This window comes from Gigantopelta aegis, chromosome 15 (assembly GCF_016097555.1).
Source record: "Gigantopelta aegis isolate Gae_Host chromosome 15, Gae_host_genome, whole genome shotgun sequence".
Classification (NCBI taxonomy): Eukaryota; Metazoa; Mollusca; class Gastropoda; order Neomphalida; family Peltospiridae; genus Gigantopelta; species Gigantopelta aegis.
Window position 1 is genome coordinate 15,006,934 of NC_054713.1, and position 18,138 is coordinate 15,025,071.

At 38.8% G+C, this 18,138-nt stretch overlaps 1 protein-coding gene across 1 annotated transcript; it reads right to left on the bottom strand.

Annotated features, from left to right (window-relative positions):
- Positions 1-201: 201 nt before the first annotated feature.
- Positions 202-11,099, bottom strand: LOC121390708 (transmembrane protein 222-like). Its single transcript, XM_041522597.1, has 6 exons — positions 10,943-11,099; positions 7,707-7,791; positions 6,743-6,774; positions 5,531-5,624; positions 4,356-4,486; positions 202-3,337 (listed from the first exon to the last, which is right to left on the bottom strand). The coding sequence occupies exons 1-6, from the start codon at positions 11,083-11,085 to the stop codon at positions 3,241-3,243; spliced, it is 582 nt and encodes a 193-aa protein (XP_041378531.1). The 5' UTR covers positions 11,086-11,099; the 3' UTR covers positions 202-3,240.
- Positions 11,100-18,138: the final 7,039 nt, after the last annotated feature.

The window sequence follows — 18,138 nt, forward strand, 5'->3', positions numbered from 1 at the left end:
AGTGCAATCAAAGTATGTGATATTTTTCAGATCACATACTTTAAGAATTTGATAACTTTGCAAATTAGATGTAAATTAATCGAGGTCACGACACTAGCTTTATTGACATTTAAGCAAATGTACTAGGGTGACATTCCATAACTGACGTATGCATTCGTGTGTTTTGGTATCGTCAATATCATATATTAGGAATAAAAATAATGTATTATGCTCGCATAATACAATTTTTATTCCTAATATATATTGATGATACCGAAAAACTCTGGTAATAACCTCTATATATACATGTGTGAGTGTGTGTGTGTGTATTCAAAGTGAACCATATGTCCAAATGTAATGGTGTGCAATACAAATTACAATTATGTAGTAAATATGTCTCACCTATATGTCAAGGATGGGAATTGTGAGAACTTTGTATCATGACATATTGAGACATAGGTATCCTGTATCACAATACATATCATAATTTCTTACACACCCATTGCAGGGCTTCAAATAGCGGCCTGCGAAAGGCAAAAAAGAAGACAATATTTTTGACCTAGCAGATACAATAGAAATTCACCTGCTACCAACCCCCATCAAAATTGCAGGTCATTTTTCAAGAGAAAAATGCATGCATGATTAATTGGCTCATGATTCTGCAGTAAAATACATCTCAGAGGTCCTATGTCCTATCCCAAACCCTTCCCTCATCCCATACTGTCTATATTCTCAGAGGTCCTATTGTTTTCACACACCATCCCAAACCCTTCCCTCATCCCATACTATCTATATTCTCAGCAGATCATATTTTGTCTTAGCAGGATATATTTCTATTGTCACGCTATTAAAAAAAATAACAGCAAGCTATATTTTACTTCATACATGTATTTCAAGCCCTGCACCATATGTTATTTATGATCACACACGTTATTGATTCAAATACATTGTAATGGCTGGCCCTAGGTGATGACCCAATTGCCACAGCCATACCATCCAATGAAATAAACATTATCAAAATTGACAGCCTTATGTCATATACGTTAGTGTGAAAATGACTGCTCCGTAATGCATAAATGTACTCTAATACTACATGTAATATTTTCTCTGTTACTTACAACAGCAGTAAAAGCATTGAGCAAGGTGTCAGTCCTCTCCCCCCGGCCTACCCCTATATGTAGTCCGAATTACCAAGTGTATCTGTATAGGCTGCATGCAATTTTGAGGAGTCTGGGAGCCTGAGGCTCACAAAATTCATATAGGACTCTCTAGCTTGGCTAGCATACATGTACAAGGCCGCATGGCTCATAAAAGTTATTTGTACAAATTACATTGATTCTTAGAAATGACACAGTCAACATATATCTCAAAATCCTGGGAAAACACAGTCTTGAATAGCGATCTTTTCCATGGTTTCATGCAAAACATTTAGTGTATCTTCTGTTCTACTGGAGATGCACGGCATGGCTTGCTGGGTTGGTGGCGGGCTCTAAAGACTTGTAAACAGGGAGTTCTTATGACACTTAAACTTTTTAAACCAAAATCGCATACTGATATTAGGGGCGTGTTGTACTAGCTCAGCACTGCTCAACACTGAGAGTGAAGACCCTCAACAGCATTCCACTGTAAACAGTGTTGTACAGATCACTGAGAAGTACTTCTCAATGCTGACAACTTTCTTTTTTTTAAACACAGGTTGGGTGTATCGTATAGGTATAATCACACAGGTAGGTAACAATAGGATATGAAGTGTATTCAATAGTAGGTGACAGGCGGTGATTTCTGTCAGTTATTCCTACCATTACCAGTCTTCTATGCATTGAATAAATATAGCACACCAAAAGGCCAGTGTAGTTTTCATGCTGGGGTGTTGTTAAACATTCATTCATTTAGTAAACATAGCCATCCCCTTATCTTAAGTAGCTTCCTATTTTTAATGATGTTAACACCCTGGATACGCTCAACTATGCATTCAGGAAATATAACACACCCAATAACTGATGTATTTTTTGTGCTGGGGTGTCATTAAATATTCATTCATTCATTCAGTAAATATAGCCATCCCCTTTTCTTAAACAGCTTCCTATTTTCAAAGATATGGACACCCTGTATACGCGCCACTGTATAAATATAGCACACCCAATAGCCGATGTATTTTTCATTCTGGGGTGTCATTAAACATTCGTTCAATCGTTCATTTAGTAAATATAGCCACTTTTCTCCAACAGATTTTCAAAGATATGAACACCCTGGATATGCACAACTACGCATTCAGGAAATATAGCACAACAGCCGATGTATTTTTCATTCTGCAGTGTTGTTGAACATTCGTTCGTTCGTCCTTTTGTTCATTCATTCATTCAGTAAAAATAGCCAGCCACTTTTCTCCAACAACCTCCTATTCTGACAGATAATGAATAACCTGGATACGTATCCCAAAATGTGGGTTACGAGACAATACGGATCATGATACATGTACTTAACTTTTCATATCCATAGATATAAGTTTTAAGTACAATTCAAAAGGAAAATATCTTGTATTTGACATGACAACAATTCTTTCTTCAGGCATGTTTTAAACGTATATATGTATGTATATTTTTTATCATTTATGTCATCTTTTTGCTCCAAATGTATTAAAATATGTACATATCGAAATATATCACGATACAGCTGCCCTAAATCAGTGTATCACTTAATAACACAGTATCATCATACATCATTTCAGCTCTAGAATATCAAGAACACGGCTCACCCTGCCCACTGCCAAATTAGACAATCGCTAAATTTGATACAAAGTGGCTACAATATTTAGGAGATAACCATATGGAGTTTTTAGATTTGTGGGTGTTATTGTCGACCCTTGAACTGTCAACTTGGCCTGTTCCAGTTGCTAATGACGTCCCTTTCTAATGATGTCATTAGCTTTCCGGGTGTTATTTTCATTTGATCCCAGAAAAAGAATGCAGTTTACCAATCATATTACAGAACACACTCGCCATCAGTTTACAATAGTATCCGACTACTAAAATTTTCCTTAAACTAGTCTCAATCATTTTCAGAATATTCTACAAATCTGAAAACTGGCTAAAAGAAAATTCTTTCCAGCGTGTTCCCTTGCGTGATACATATGTGTGTTCTGGACACTGACAGATGTAACGTAATTATAAATACAAGTGTGTCCTGGACATTAACAGATGTAACATAATTATAAATATGTGTGTTCCCAACACCGATAGACGAGTTTAAAACACTGTGCTCCTATTGGATCAAGTCCGTCTGTGTAGCGAGGACGGTGATCGTGATCAGTATGGCGAGAATCAGGAAGGGCAGCCACGTCTTGATGAATGCACACAATCTGTAAGAAAAGGAAAGGAATGTTTACACGTCAACATATTTTAAACTACAGATATTTGGTGTTTAACAGGGTTATTTTGATAGGAGAGACGGAGCAGGGCAGGGCAGGGCAGGGCAGGGCAGGGCAGGGCAGGGCAGGGCAGACAGAGTGACAAGGGGAAGAGACAGTGGAAGAGAGGAAAAGAGATAGGGGATAGAGTTGGGGATGTGGGATAGAGAGAGGTGGGAAGGACAGACAGGGGGAGGAAGAGAGAGATTGCAGTGAGAAAGATATTCACTATCACAGGATAGTACATACAATGGGGTTTTTTATGTATCATTACGAAGCAGTGGTCGGGATGGGAAAACACCCAAATCCACTATGGGCAACCTATACTGTGAAACATCACACCTACGGCAATTGCTCTCCCACTGAGCTATATCCCGTCCCACATGTAAATAGTGTTTTCCCTAACTTGTTTTAGCATGGTGCAGCATCATGCCTCAATAGTCTAGCACCATCTTGCCTTAATCAGCACCATGCTGCCCTGAGATTAAATAAGCCTTTTTCACTAATTAATTCTAAAATTGCCTTTATAAAACACCCAAAAAGGTATTATTAATAATTAAAATATGCCTTTTATATCTTTTGCCATTCATTTATTAAAGCAAGCACATAAATTACATTAATGTTTATTTCAATTAATTTTTGTGTATTTTTAATGAAAAACAAGTACCCCGAAAATGGTGAAAATGCCCCAGAAGTGTTTGGTCTACCATGCCTTGCCAAATTTCTAGGGAAATCACTATGTAAATATAAATGATGTTATGTCTCGGGTATAAAACATTTCAGCTTTAATGCAATTTCATTACAACCGAAATACTGTATCTTCATTCACTGTTCCATTAAAAAATTAAACTATGGTTAGCTTTTACATTTATTTTAGGCATAGAGTATTCTGGAATACTGTATATTCTTGGATCTAACACACGGAAGAATATTATTTCCCGATGGACTTGATACACTATGACATACTAACCCGACATATCTGCCAAATATCAGCATGAGAAAGCACAGCTTAATCATATTCCACGACGAACTGTTCCCATAATTCATCAAGTTCAGTGCCATGGCAACATGTGAGTGACAGTTGTCACAGCAAAGGTTGTGCTGAAATTGTGCAAATCAGCACTGATATTACAAACACAATAACTCATAAATACAAACAAAACTAAACACAAATAGCAACAACAATTTATATCCTTTACAAAAATAATAGCACAACTTATGTATACTTTGTATAAAAAGGGTGGCAATTTTTACCTCCCATGTAACATGTAAGTTTGTATGGTATCAATATAAAAGTTAGAGAAGCAATTAATCACTCTCCTCAATTTTATTTTCTTGGAGAGGTTTGCAGTAAATGTACAATGGCAGAAAGTTTTGTAATTTTTATTTTTTTAAATTAATATTTCACTTTTTTTGTACATAATCATATGATATACATAGTATGGAGAAAACTTGGACCATTTTCTTTCTTTTTTAATCCTTAACCTGACCTCAAACAATAGCATATTCCCCTGTGGAAACTAGACTAGTCTGAATATCCCAACAGCCAGTGGGATGCAGTAGTGGATCCAGGGGGGGGGGGGGTGTCCAGGGGGTCTGGACTTCCTCCCCCCCCCCCCCCCCACACACACCTTTGAAAACCAATCATAACCTTTAAGGGGAAACCTGATTATATTAACTGTTCTAAATGCTGTAAGAGGTGCGCTGTGTAAAAGGAGAGATCAGTTATCACATTTGGACACACACACCCCCCCTTTCAGAAATCACACATCCACGCCTGCAATGTCTAAAATCTTCCAGCGAGTCTTCTTCTTCCTGTTCCAGTCACGTGACTAACACTTCCTTCTTTCTCCTTCACTGGTTTGGTTCGGACGTCTTTTTTCTTTACTCCAGTCAAATCTAAGCCATTGTTTGAGGTCAGGTTAAGTACAAAAGAAATTGTTTGTTTCTTTTTAAAACAGCACCCAATTTGAATACAACAATATGTGACATAAATGACCGGAAACTTTAAGTTTTCAAAAACGAGATGTACATAATATAATGGCTTAATGAGAAAAGACAAGGAAGAAAAGAAAAGGAAAAAAACAACACAAAAACATGTGTAATTATAACATGATAATCAAGTTTCTGCGGAACAGCCCTTACCATCCGGTGACCATATTCGTCCGAAGCTTTCGCCACCGCAGCATCCCACCCATCTTTCCCACCTCTCACCTTCTCAACATCCAGCTGCCAATATCTGTAACACAAAACCACTATATCTAATACTATAGTAAAAGACACCAGACCCTGTACTTATAAATCTTTTAGTCTAGACTCAATCTTTAATGATGTCACACGCATATAATTTGTATGGAGTTGTCATGACATTAAGTCTCAGACTCTATTAGAGGCTTGAGTCTAGACTCTAAAAGGTTTATAAGCACCAGGCCAGACCATGTGCTTATATAGAAGATAAAACATTAATTTCCAGTTATTATCAAATTTATGTCCCGAGTGAAATGTTTTTTTTTTACTTGTCACAAGCTTTAGAGACAAATAAAAATTATTTTATGAGGGCCATAAACATGATATTAACTGGTAACGAGTTTGTTATTCTATTTATTACCTCAGCTTTTTAGTTTCGATATCAATGCATGAACATACCACTCTGTTTTGAGCATTAAGAAATTGCTGTAACTTTGTATTCTATTCACGTTCAAAGATAATTAAAAACAAAAAGTTCTATTTATTCCATTCAAAAATTCTATAATGAGTTTTATGCAAATACTATTTGATTACAAATTTAACACCTAAAAAACTGAGAGGCTTAAAAAAAAGAAGTTTGTTTTGTTTGCTGACACCACTAGAGCACATTGATTTATTAAACATCAGCTATTGGATGTCAAACATTTGGTAATTTTGACATACAGTCTTAGAGAGGAAACCTGCTACATTTTTCCATTAGTAGCAAGGGATCTTTTATATGCATCATCCCACAGACAGGATAATACATAGAATCGTCAATGGCCTTTGATATACCAGTTGTTGTGCACTGACTGGAACAAGAAATAGCCCAATGGGTCCACCAACGCGGATCGATCCCAGACCGACCACCTACCAAGCGAGCGTTTTACCACTTGGCTACATCCTGACTCTGTGAGAGGCATAAATATAAATGTCACGTCATTATCTATGTTTGCCAAACCATAATGACATCATATTTAGTACTGACTAAGTCAATGTTTTGCACATGCAAGTGCCAAATCGTCCAATAATATTATGTTCCACATATGTGTATTAATTTCTCAGACGAGCACTCTACCACTGACCTACATTCCCCCCCCCCCCCAAGTCTGTCATAAGATGAATACTTACTTTGTTGGATCTCCAAAGCCCATGTTGTCTTCCTGTAATTAAATAATGATTAATAATAACACAAAGTTAGATAAATAAAAACAATAGTGGAATAAAAAATATATTAAATTTAGCCTAAGGTGTCATTAAAGAAATATTAATTTTCTTATTTCCACTTTGAAAATGACATACTAGTATATATTTGATTTAAAATTACATGTATTTGATTTAAAATGGCACATACAGTCAAACCTGTTATAGCGGCCACCTGTAGTCAGCAGTCACCTGCCTTAAGCGGCCACTTTTTTCCCTCAATAATCGATTTATAATGTAAATGCACCTGTAGTAAGTGGTCACCTGTCTAACGCGGCCAGCGGCCACCTAAATCAGATCCCAAATCGTTAAAAATTGTGTAAAATACCTGTATTAAGTGGCCACATTAAATGTTTACTATTCATATTATTATACAAAGGGATATTTTAACAACAGCGATAAGGTGCAGCAAATAACCGATCTTCACACCTTCAGGAATACTAGTACCCATTCAGTCCCGACATCTGTTTATCAATTAAGAAAGTATGACTCTGTAATACATCTACGGTAATTGGTTCTGGACAGGCTATGCTTGACATTTGTAGTTTCACTTATTATGACAATACACCGCATGAAGTAGTAACTAAGGAATTAAATAATTAAATAGAAAAAGAAAACAAACTTGTTGAGAACAGTTAATTTAATACATTCCATTTGCATTTTTTTTTGGAAGGAGATGACATGTCATAAGTTGATTTATAGTCAACTGTGAAGCACACATCTGTTGATTAGCAGTACAGACGGTAAAATAAGAAACAACAACAAATGTTTTAAAGACTATATATATGACAACCTGTACTCAGCGCCACCTATCTTAAGCGGTCACTTTTATCTACTCCCTTGTGTGACCGCTTAAGACAGGTTTGACTGTATTTAATTTACGAGCACATACTGAGACATAGTAAGGCCCAGCGAAGTCCCGGATAACACCAGCTGTGGTGCCAATGCCCATGTGTCCAATGAACGGGAACAGCCACCTAAAAATAAAAATAAATGAATGTATTATTAAAAAACAAAATGCATAACAGTATTGGTATACATGTATATGAACAAAACACATTTTAAAAGCACACTATAACGACACATAACAAAACATACACAGTCTACCAAGTTATTACATCTTCATTATGCATATATGTTAAACAACATCAAAAAATGTTAACCTTTACCATGAAGATTCACAGTACTTATTTTAAAAACATTTTAATTGCCATACTATTGTTAAGTACCATGTCTAAAATATACGAATCTTTATAAATTTGGCATAGCGAATCACACCAGAACGCTTGACAAACTGAATTTTTCCTTTAAAAAAATAATTAAACAATGTGTTCGTCAACTGTGCATAGTTACATGTAAGCAACATATTTTTTCATGTAATGGCCTTAAATTTGGAAAATGACAAACATCACATGTGCAGTATGATACTGTTTGCAAACGCATGCGCCTGAACATTTAAATGAAACCCCTTTCAATAATGTTCTGGTTAAATATGTAGGTGCTGATGGGATCTTTCCTGTAGTGTGTAATAAGTGAAATATTTGTTATCAGTTAACTCGAAAATGATTACGGTAATGGTATTTAACATCAAACAAAGGGTTATTGTTGTATTAGACTGGGAATCTTTGCCTACCCAGTGGTACTGGTAGGCAGCAATTATCTGTTTTCACTACACAATTATCTCTGACAGCAGAGAGCAATGATAACTGTCCAAATGTTTGCTTAGCTCTCTAACGGCAGAATATCGTGGAAAACCATGAATCGGGCTACCCCGTAAACCGGTCTATTTACATATATGACTGGGTTTTTTAAGAAATCTGCATTGCCTGACATTAAAATATATTTGTTGAATTAAGAAAACCTTCCCAAAAACAAAGTTCACAAATGAGGAAAAGACAAGTAGACATTCAAAATATTTTTATACATAGGGAAATGTATGTACACAACTGCCATTTTGCACTGTGCACACTATATTAAATGGTGTGTAAGAATCATAGTCACTTCGTACCCAAGTCATATCGTACCATCCATTTCGTACCATGCTGCCTGGTCATTTCGTACCCTAGTCATTTTGTACCTTGGTCATTTCGTACCACTGCAAAAAGTTATTTCGTACCCTAGTCAATTCGTACCATTGTGAAAAGTTATTTCGTACCCCAGTCATTTCGTACCCAAGTCATTTCTTACCCTAGTCATTTCATACCAGTATATAGAAAACAAATTGACTATAGCATAAAAGCAGTGGGGTTTTTTTTTAATACTTTATTTGGACAGTTTGAAAATCACAACACTTTATTGTGCAGCATATCGTTATTGATAACCATAATACCTGTCAACTGTTATTTCCATTTTACCTGACAAGAGCCGTATATGGTATTTACTACTAACTGCCAACTTCGATTTTGTGTGAAATGGCTCCAGATAATTGGTCAAAAACAACAAAACAACATAATGGACCAACAAAATATTATTTATTTATTAGGTCTTCTTTTCAAACTTTATTTTGTAAAAGACACTACCGGGGTGATTGTTATAAATTGTTATGCTATGGTACAATATGACTTTCAGTTATGGTATGAAAAGACTAGGGTACGAAATGACTTTTTACAATGGTATGAAAATGACCAGGGTACGAAATGACCAGGGTACGAAATGACCAAATTAGGTACGAAATGACTATGGTACGAAATGACCATGGCACAAAGTGACTAGCAACCGTGTGTAATATTAAACAAACCTAAATAAACAAGTTGTACACAGCTGTCAATGTCACGTCTCGTCTGCTTTACAGATTCATTGCATAAGAGTTTTGATGACATCACATGACATGCGTCACTCTTGTAAAACAAAGCTCGGTTTACAGGAGTAGCTGAAGATTGTCAGCATTAGACTATGACATGCCTTTAATCTCTTCACAACAGAAAATGGCATGGATATAAAAAAATAAGTTTGTTTTGTTTAACAACACCACTAAAGCACATTGATATATTGATCATCAGCTATTGGATGTCAAACATTTGGTAATTCTGACTCGTAGTCAATAGAGGAAACCCGCTACATTTTCTTAATGCAGCAAGGGATCTTTTAAATGCACTTTCCCACAGACATGCCACAGCTAGCCTTTGACCAGTTGTGGTGCACTGGTTGGAATAAGAAAAAACCCAATCAGTTGAACGGATCCACTGAGGTGGTTCGATCCTGTGATGCAAGCAAATCTTGAAAGCAAGCCCTCAACCGACTGAGCTAAATCCCGCCCCCAGCATGGATATTAAAACTTTTTGGTTGATTAAAGTCAATAAGGTAAAACATTACTTCATCAAATCAATCTTACATTACAATATGTGTGTGCAGAAACCATTTCCCGTTAATAAGCCGGTTCAGCCAACTTCAGGGTTAGGCTAGCCCGAGTACTCTGACTGTAAGAGAGCTAGACGGACATTTGGACATAAATACGCTCTCATTACACTCAGAGACCAAGCTATGTATTTTTTTGGCAATTCCCGACAACCAAAAAGTTGGCAAAGATTTCCGCTCTAATATCACAATCCTATGTTTGACGTTAAATACTTTTACATCGATCATTTTCGAGTTAATTGATTTAAAAAAATCCACATATTAATCAGTATTACACACACTACAGAAAGAAACCCGACAGCACCCACATTCAGCTAAGCTTCGGCAAACTCCAGACAGCAGAATTCTAAGTTCGCCCAGTGGACGATCACGTGATCTACATCACGAAATAGGTCATCGAGCTTTGTAATTCTTGCGACGGAGTGTCACGAAGCGTAGCTGAATGTGGGTGCTGTCGGATTTCTTTCTGTACTATGTGTATTAGTGATTAATATAGCTCTCTTACAGTCAGAGTACTCGGGCTAGGTTAGGCCTACTCTTAGTAACTCTACATACCGGGCTAACATCTGATGTACAGAATTAAAATTAACAAATTAAGCAAAAAATTGCTGTGCCAAATTTATAAAGATTTGTATATTTTAGACATAATACTTAACAACAGTATGGCAATTAAAAATTTTAAGTAAGTAATGTGAATCTTCATGCTAATGATTAAAATTTTGTGATGTGTCGGAAACAGGTTCAGTGGTGTTACAATATTATGAAGACGCTTACGTTAAACAAGGGATTGGAGTCCACACGATGCAATGCGGATATCTACATTTTTTGTGGTCTATCAAGTTGTTTCCACTGTATGAAGGAAGCGAGTCCTTCATTGTGATAGTCGTACGCTCCGATTTTAAATCTGAAGATGACATTTGCAGGTACTTGTTTTCCGGATGTTGATGTTTTTATTGGTAGTCTGCGAACGCGGACAAACGGCATACCATAGGACCAGAGTAGACACCAGAATGCGCATTATAAAAGTTGGTTAAAGTTAGTTTTGTTTTGTTTAACGACACCACTAGAGCACATTGATTAATTAATCATCGGCTATTGGATGTCAAACATTTGGTAATTCTGACTCGTAGTCATCAGAGGAAACCAGCTACATTTTCCCCAATGCAGCAAGGGATCTTTTATATCATATATATGCATTTAACGGTTAACCACAGACAGGAAAGCACATACCACGGCCTTTGACCAGTTGTTGTACAATAGTTGGAACGAGAGACCCCCCTCCCCCAAATAAATTGAGTGGATTCACCGAGGTGGTTCGATCCTGCGACGCAAGCACCTCAAGCGAGCACTCAACCGACTGAGCTAAATCCCGCCCCTTATAAATAAAAGTTGGTCGTCATTGAGTCACGCGCGGATTTCTTTGGGTTTTTTTAATAATAATAATAAGAACAACAACAACAATAACAACAATAATAATAATAATAATAATATTAATTAATAGTGATGATAATAATAGTAATGATAACGATAATGATATAATAGATGATGTCCCAACAACGAACCAGTTAAAATTCAAAGTAATATATAACCACTCACGTACCCCCCACCCCCACCCCCACCCCCATTATGTTGGTAGAGCGCGTACCTTAGGTGTCTGGATCGTAGGTTCCAAACTCCTTGACTGATCCACTGGGTCTTTCCCGTCCCAACCAGTGCCCTGCGGCTGGTATATCAAAGTGAGTATATACATGTGTATATGTATGTGAGATTGTGCATATTAAAATATCTGGCTATAGAATTACTAAATGTTTATTAAACTTTAATATTCAATAGACGATACATTAATCAATTAATATGCTATAGTGGTGTCGTTAAACAGAAGAAACTGTTTTATATATATATACAAAAATTACTTGAGAAACTCGATCGTATACGAGCTGGGGGTGGGTGGGTGAATAGCAGGCGATCCTTTCATGGGCGGATCCAAGGGGGGGGGACCAGGGGGACGCGTCCCCCCAAAAAAATTGTTCAAGTGCCCTCAAAATGTCCAAGTGCCCTTTTTGTTTGTAGAATTTTTTTTTTTTTAAGTAAACAATAATTATATTGTAGATAAATGAAATCAAGATTTTCGTGTACATGCGCAAGCTTGCAGATATGTGTCTGTGTTATTGAGTCTCAATGGGGCCCCATTGAGGTTCTAACGCGAGTGACGCCAATTTACTTCATTATTGCTAGTATATTATGACGTAGAACTGTAGGAATTCATATTAATTGTAAATATCAAAACTTGTAGTAAGGTGCCCTTTTGACGAGTCAATGTGCCCTTCTTTTTTGGTCCCCCCCCCCTAAAAATATTTCCTGGATCCGCCCATGCCTTTCATTACAGCAATGAATTTAGGGCTTTAGTCAAGGCAATAAACGTTGTGCCCAACATGCCTATACCCAAAATAACCATGCCCAAATTAACTACAAATCTGCCGACCTCAAAAATATTTCACCTCGAAACCACTGAAAAGTAAGTCTTATTAGATAAATAACTTGAAATGCATTTCCCCTTATTGCTATGTTGTAGAGGAGAGCTAGAGAGGATTGTGTGTAATACTTCGGCAATCGTCGATGACGTATCCCAGTGGTAAAGCGCTCGCTTGATGCGCGGTCGGTTTGGCATCGATCCCCGTCGGTGGGCCCATTGGGCTATTTCTCGCTCCAGCCAGTGCACCACGACTGGTACATCAAAGGCCTGTCTATGGGATGGTGCATATAAAAGATCCTTTGCTGCCAATCGAAAGGAGTAGCCCATGAAGTGGCGACAGCGGGTTTCCTCCTTCAATATCTGTGTGGTCCGTAACCATATGTCTGACGCCATATAACCGTAAATAAAATGTGTTGAGTGCGTCGTTAAATAAAACATTTCCTTCCTTCCTTCGTCGATGACTAAATGGTAGTCGGCTACTGTGTCTAAAATACTTTTTTTATTTCCTAAATCTGATGCCACAGAGCTTTAGTTTGATTATTCTCAAGTCTAGTCATGACATTAAACTTATAATCATACCAGCACTACACGAAAAACCCCGACACCTCTAACCTATGCATAACGAACCTGCGCTGTACTTTCTCGTGGTGACGTCGGTCTACAGGCTGGTAGGTAGGCCTACTGGGTTCGGATCCCAGTCGAGGCATGGGATTTTTAATCCAGATACCGACTCCGAACCCCGAGTGAGTGCTCCGCAAGGCTCAATGGGTAGGTGTAAACCACTTGCACCGACCAGTGATCCATAATTGGTTCAACAAAGGCCATGGTTTGTGCTATCCTGCCTGTGGGAAGCGCAAATAAAAGATCCCTTGCTGCTAATCGGAAAGAGTAGCCCATGTAGTGGCGACAGCGGGTTTCCTCTCAAAATCTGTGTGGTCCTTAACCATATGTTTGACGCCATATAACCGTAAATAAAATGTGTTGAGTGCGTCGTTAAATAAAACATTTCTTCTTTCTTTCGTGGTGACGTAACCCGAGTACTCTGACTGTAAGAGAGCTGGACGGCCATTTGGGCAGATATACGCTCTCATTACAGTCAGAGACCAAGCTATGTAATTTTCATTCAATCGCTGCCCACTAAAGAGTTGTCAAAAATTCCCGCTTCGGGCACTTGTATTATTGCATGAGACGGCCCCTGGAAAACGTCCAATGGCTGAGTGGCCGATCATGTGACGCTACGTCACAATATAGGTCGGCGAACTTTCTGCTGTCCGAAGTTTACCGAAGCTTAGCTGAATGTGGGTGCTGTCGGGTTTCTTTCTGTAGTGTGTGTATTAGTGATTAATATCTGGATTCTTTTTAATCACGGAACTCGAAAATGATCATGTAAATGTATTTGACGTCAAACATAGGATTGTTGTGGTATTAGAGCGGGAATCTCCAGTGGCGTAGCGTAGGTTGCCAACGCCCGGGACAAGGCAAGTATTGCGCCCCGTCCCGTAACCAGTGGACCGTTAGCACTCCCTGAGTCCCTTCAACCAGTCCAGAATTTTGCGCCCGAGGCAACGGCCCCGGTGGCCCCGCCCACGCTACGCCACCTGGAATCTTTCTGACTACTCTTTGGTGGGCAGCGATTTCAAGAAAGAAACTTACGTAGCTTGGTCTCTAACTGTTGGCCTAATGAGAGCGTATAACTGTCCAAATGTCCGCACAGCTCTCTTACAGTCAGAGTACTCGGGCTAGTGGTGACGTAGAGTAAAGTGTGTGCCCACGTGTCATTTTCTTCATAAACTTGGCTCATTTACCTTCGACAAACTCAAATTGCCCTTTTTAGAATTTTACCACCCATCTCCACTTGTATATTCGCCAATCTGATAGGATGTCAGTGGCGTAGGAAGGTGCCAAAACGTGGGGAGTGCACACACACACACACACACACACACACACACACAGTTGAATCCCTTTGGCTCGAACCCCGTCGGTGCGCGTGAAAGAGTTCGACCCATCGGGTAGTTCACCTTATCCATTCGGTCAAGTGTAAATCGGGACTTCGTTTTTGGTTCGAGCATTGTGGTGTATTCGATACTCCCGAGTTTGACAGAACGAGATTCTACTGTATATATAAACCATAGCTGCTGCTACTGGATCAAAGTGCAAAGCATCTCCCCTTGCGCCCACCCCCACCCCGATTCCTTCGCCAAGTATGGGAATGGGAACTGTATTTACGTGCCCAAGTCCCTAGGGTTCAGGTACGCCTACCCCGGACTCAACCTCTGACTTCGCCAGTGATCGATTCCGGGGCAGGAGGGTACGCCAATGTATGTTCTCTTGTCTGTGAGACTGCATGTATAAAACTGTTTTGCCCCTTTTAAAATGGTGGATTCAAGTAACAAAACCGCTAATCGATTAATTGTATACGATTCTGTTGAATCCCTGATTACAAAACCAATAATATTATCATTTCCAATATAACAATATTTGCATGTCAAAAACTACAAGCAGGTATTGTACTGAACACCGTGTAGGCCTAAATTATTCACTGGATCTAAAATTATAACGGTTCATAACATTTGTTATGTTTTAATAAATTATGCAGTCACCGCGGTAACAAACACTAACTGCTGAAACGTACGAATATTAATACCATAAAGCTGTATTAAATATTTAATAATAGCTTATTTCGGTCAAGTGCTGTTGCGTATAAATATATACTCTGTCAAAAAAGAAACGCATAGGTGATAGGGAAAGAAGAAACGTTTTTGATTTTACAAAATATCGGGATTTTTTTTACAATGTTGCTGAAATTCACAAAGCTCTCTTAGGTTCTGCTAGACAACAAAGCGTCCTCTTTGCAAGTCTTTTAGCATTGCACTGCGAGATCGCAAAGTTGCGAGAGTTTAGTGAATTAGGCCCATGGAATGGGACAGCATGCCCAAATGCACCCTAAAACAAATTTAACGCACGTTGTGCGACAATTGCAGGAAATCGGCGTTAAATGGTCAGATTTTGGCGAATACACGTGAAACTCGGGGAAAAGATTGAGGTAGTGATGGGTATTTAAAGCTGCAATGTTCGCAATGATGCCTCATTTCCATTTCGACGTAGATGAGTTACAAGATGCCGACATTGCAATAGGCTGCCTCCAGTGAGGTGAATCGCAGTCAGCAGTCGCACGCCACACGAACGTCCATCAGAGCATCATTTCACGTCTCTGGGGCAGGTACCAGCAGTTTCAGTCACCTGAAGACCGGCCCAGAAGTGGAAGACCTCGCATAACAACTGCAGCACAAAATCGCTACATCCGGGTTCTGCACTTGTGCCATCGAACTGCCACAGAAACGAACACTGATGGACGCATACCTGGTTTGAGAAGGGTGTCTGCACAAACTATTCGGAACCGACTTCGAGAAGCTGGTTTAGAGCCTATGGGCTAGGAGACAGTATGTTGGCCCCGTCCTGCGACGTCAACATCGACATTTACGTGTTCGCTGGTTCACAAATGTACAGGGGTGGAACTTGGGAAACTGGCGGCGGGTATAGTTCAGCGACGAGTCACGTTTCCTTCTACAGCGACGTGATGGACGACAACGTGTTTACAGACGCCGCAATGAACATTTTGCCAACAACTGCGTCACCCAAGTTGACAGATTCTGTGGAGGGAGTGTCATGATGTGGGGAGCCATCTCATACACCGGCAGAAGTGAACTTGTGTTCGTACAAGGCAACCTGACAGCTGTACGCTACCGAAATGAAATTGTTCGTCGTCACATGCTTCCCATTTTGGATCGACAGAGAGAACTCTTTCAGCAGGACAATTCCAAGCCGCATACGGCACGTGTAACAATGGATTTCCTTCAGAATGAGAACAATAATGTGCTGCCATGGCCATCAAGATCGCCAGATCTCAACAACATTGAACATCTATGGGACGAACTGGACAGACGTGTACGCCAGCGTGACCCGGAGCCTCGGACGCTTCCGCAACTGTCACATGCACTGCAGGAAGAATGGGCTAGGATTCCACGTGCCCGGACTTAGATACTCATTCAGTTTATGCCAAGGAGATGTCGCGCAGTGATTGCTGCTGCTAGTGACCACACAAGGTACTGCCGTCAGCGCCCTCGCGCGACGCTGTTTGATGACAAAATCGCCTCCACTGCCGTCAGTCCATAGCAAGAACATTGTCACATACTCATGTTAAATTTGACTGTGATACGATCATAAATAACGAAATTATGCCACTTTGTGTTAAAGTGCTGTTCCAGATGTATGATGTATTGAGCTATATCAATCAAGATATTATTTAATATGATTAGAAAATTAAAAAACAAAAATGTAAAAAAAATTATATACCGGTATATTTTCCATTTAAAAATATTCCCCTAAAAAACAGAACCAGCTGAATTCGTTTCGGGAATTTCCGTAAGATTTGATCCGTGACGTCACGAAGGGAACTCCTTTCGATAGTCAGCGCCATTGTGCATTGCTTCTTTTGTGTTTATTATGGTTAAACGGCGTGTTGTTGGCGGCTGTAGCAATACAAAAGCCGATAAATTTAGTCTTCACGCATTTCCTAGTAATGTTGCTGTGAGAAAGCTGTGTGAATTTGATTAAAACAACGTGGAAATACTCGACAGGAAGAAAATGCCGGAGACCGTTGCGACAGCAGACACTTTAGTTTCGATTCGTCCGAACTGGCTTGTCGGCTTAAGCGAGATATGGGAATATCATGTGTTATGGCTTTTAAAAAAAGATGCCGTACCAACAATTTTTCTGCGACACAAAACAAATGACAACATGCCGACGCCATCCACACCGAAACGACCTTGGGGTGCATATCGTCAATGTCGCAAATTGCGTTATGCTTTCCAACTCCGGTCAGTTTATTTTCTCATGCACGGTTCGTGCAATCATCGAAATCCGATTTGTTGTCGTTTGCATCTCGTCCATTTGTGAGATTTTTCTTTACAGTTCGAGAACATTAAAACAATAAAGTACAGACAAGTAAGTATCTATAGCCTAGTCCGTCCCATCCTACAAAAATGTAGGGTTGTTGTTTTTTGTAAAAAAGAAAAGAAAAAAAAGAAGAAGCTAATTTTGTATGCATCTTAGAAAACAATCGGCTCAGAAATAAATTACTTGTAAATTCCATAGTATGAAAAAAGGCGTTCTCTGTAAAACAGACTATAAATACATTAAATTAATTTTACTATACCTTCCCAGAGAAAACCTTTTTTCATACTATGGAATGTGCTATAAGTTATTTATTTCTGAGCAGGCTGTTTTCACAACTGCACACAAAAATATAGTATTGTTTTGTTATTTCCAAAACACTTTTACTTGTAATTTTTACGCCAAACTAAACTGAAATTATTCACTTAAAAAAACATCTTCATAGATGGATGGGACGGACTAAAAGTCGCTTTTGTTTATTTCTTAAATTTAAAATAAGTTATTTATTTCTGAGCAGACCGTTTTTACAACTGCACAGAAAATA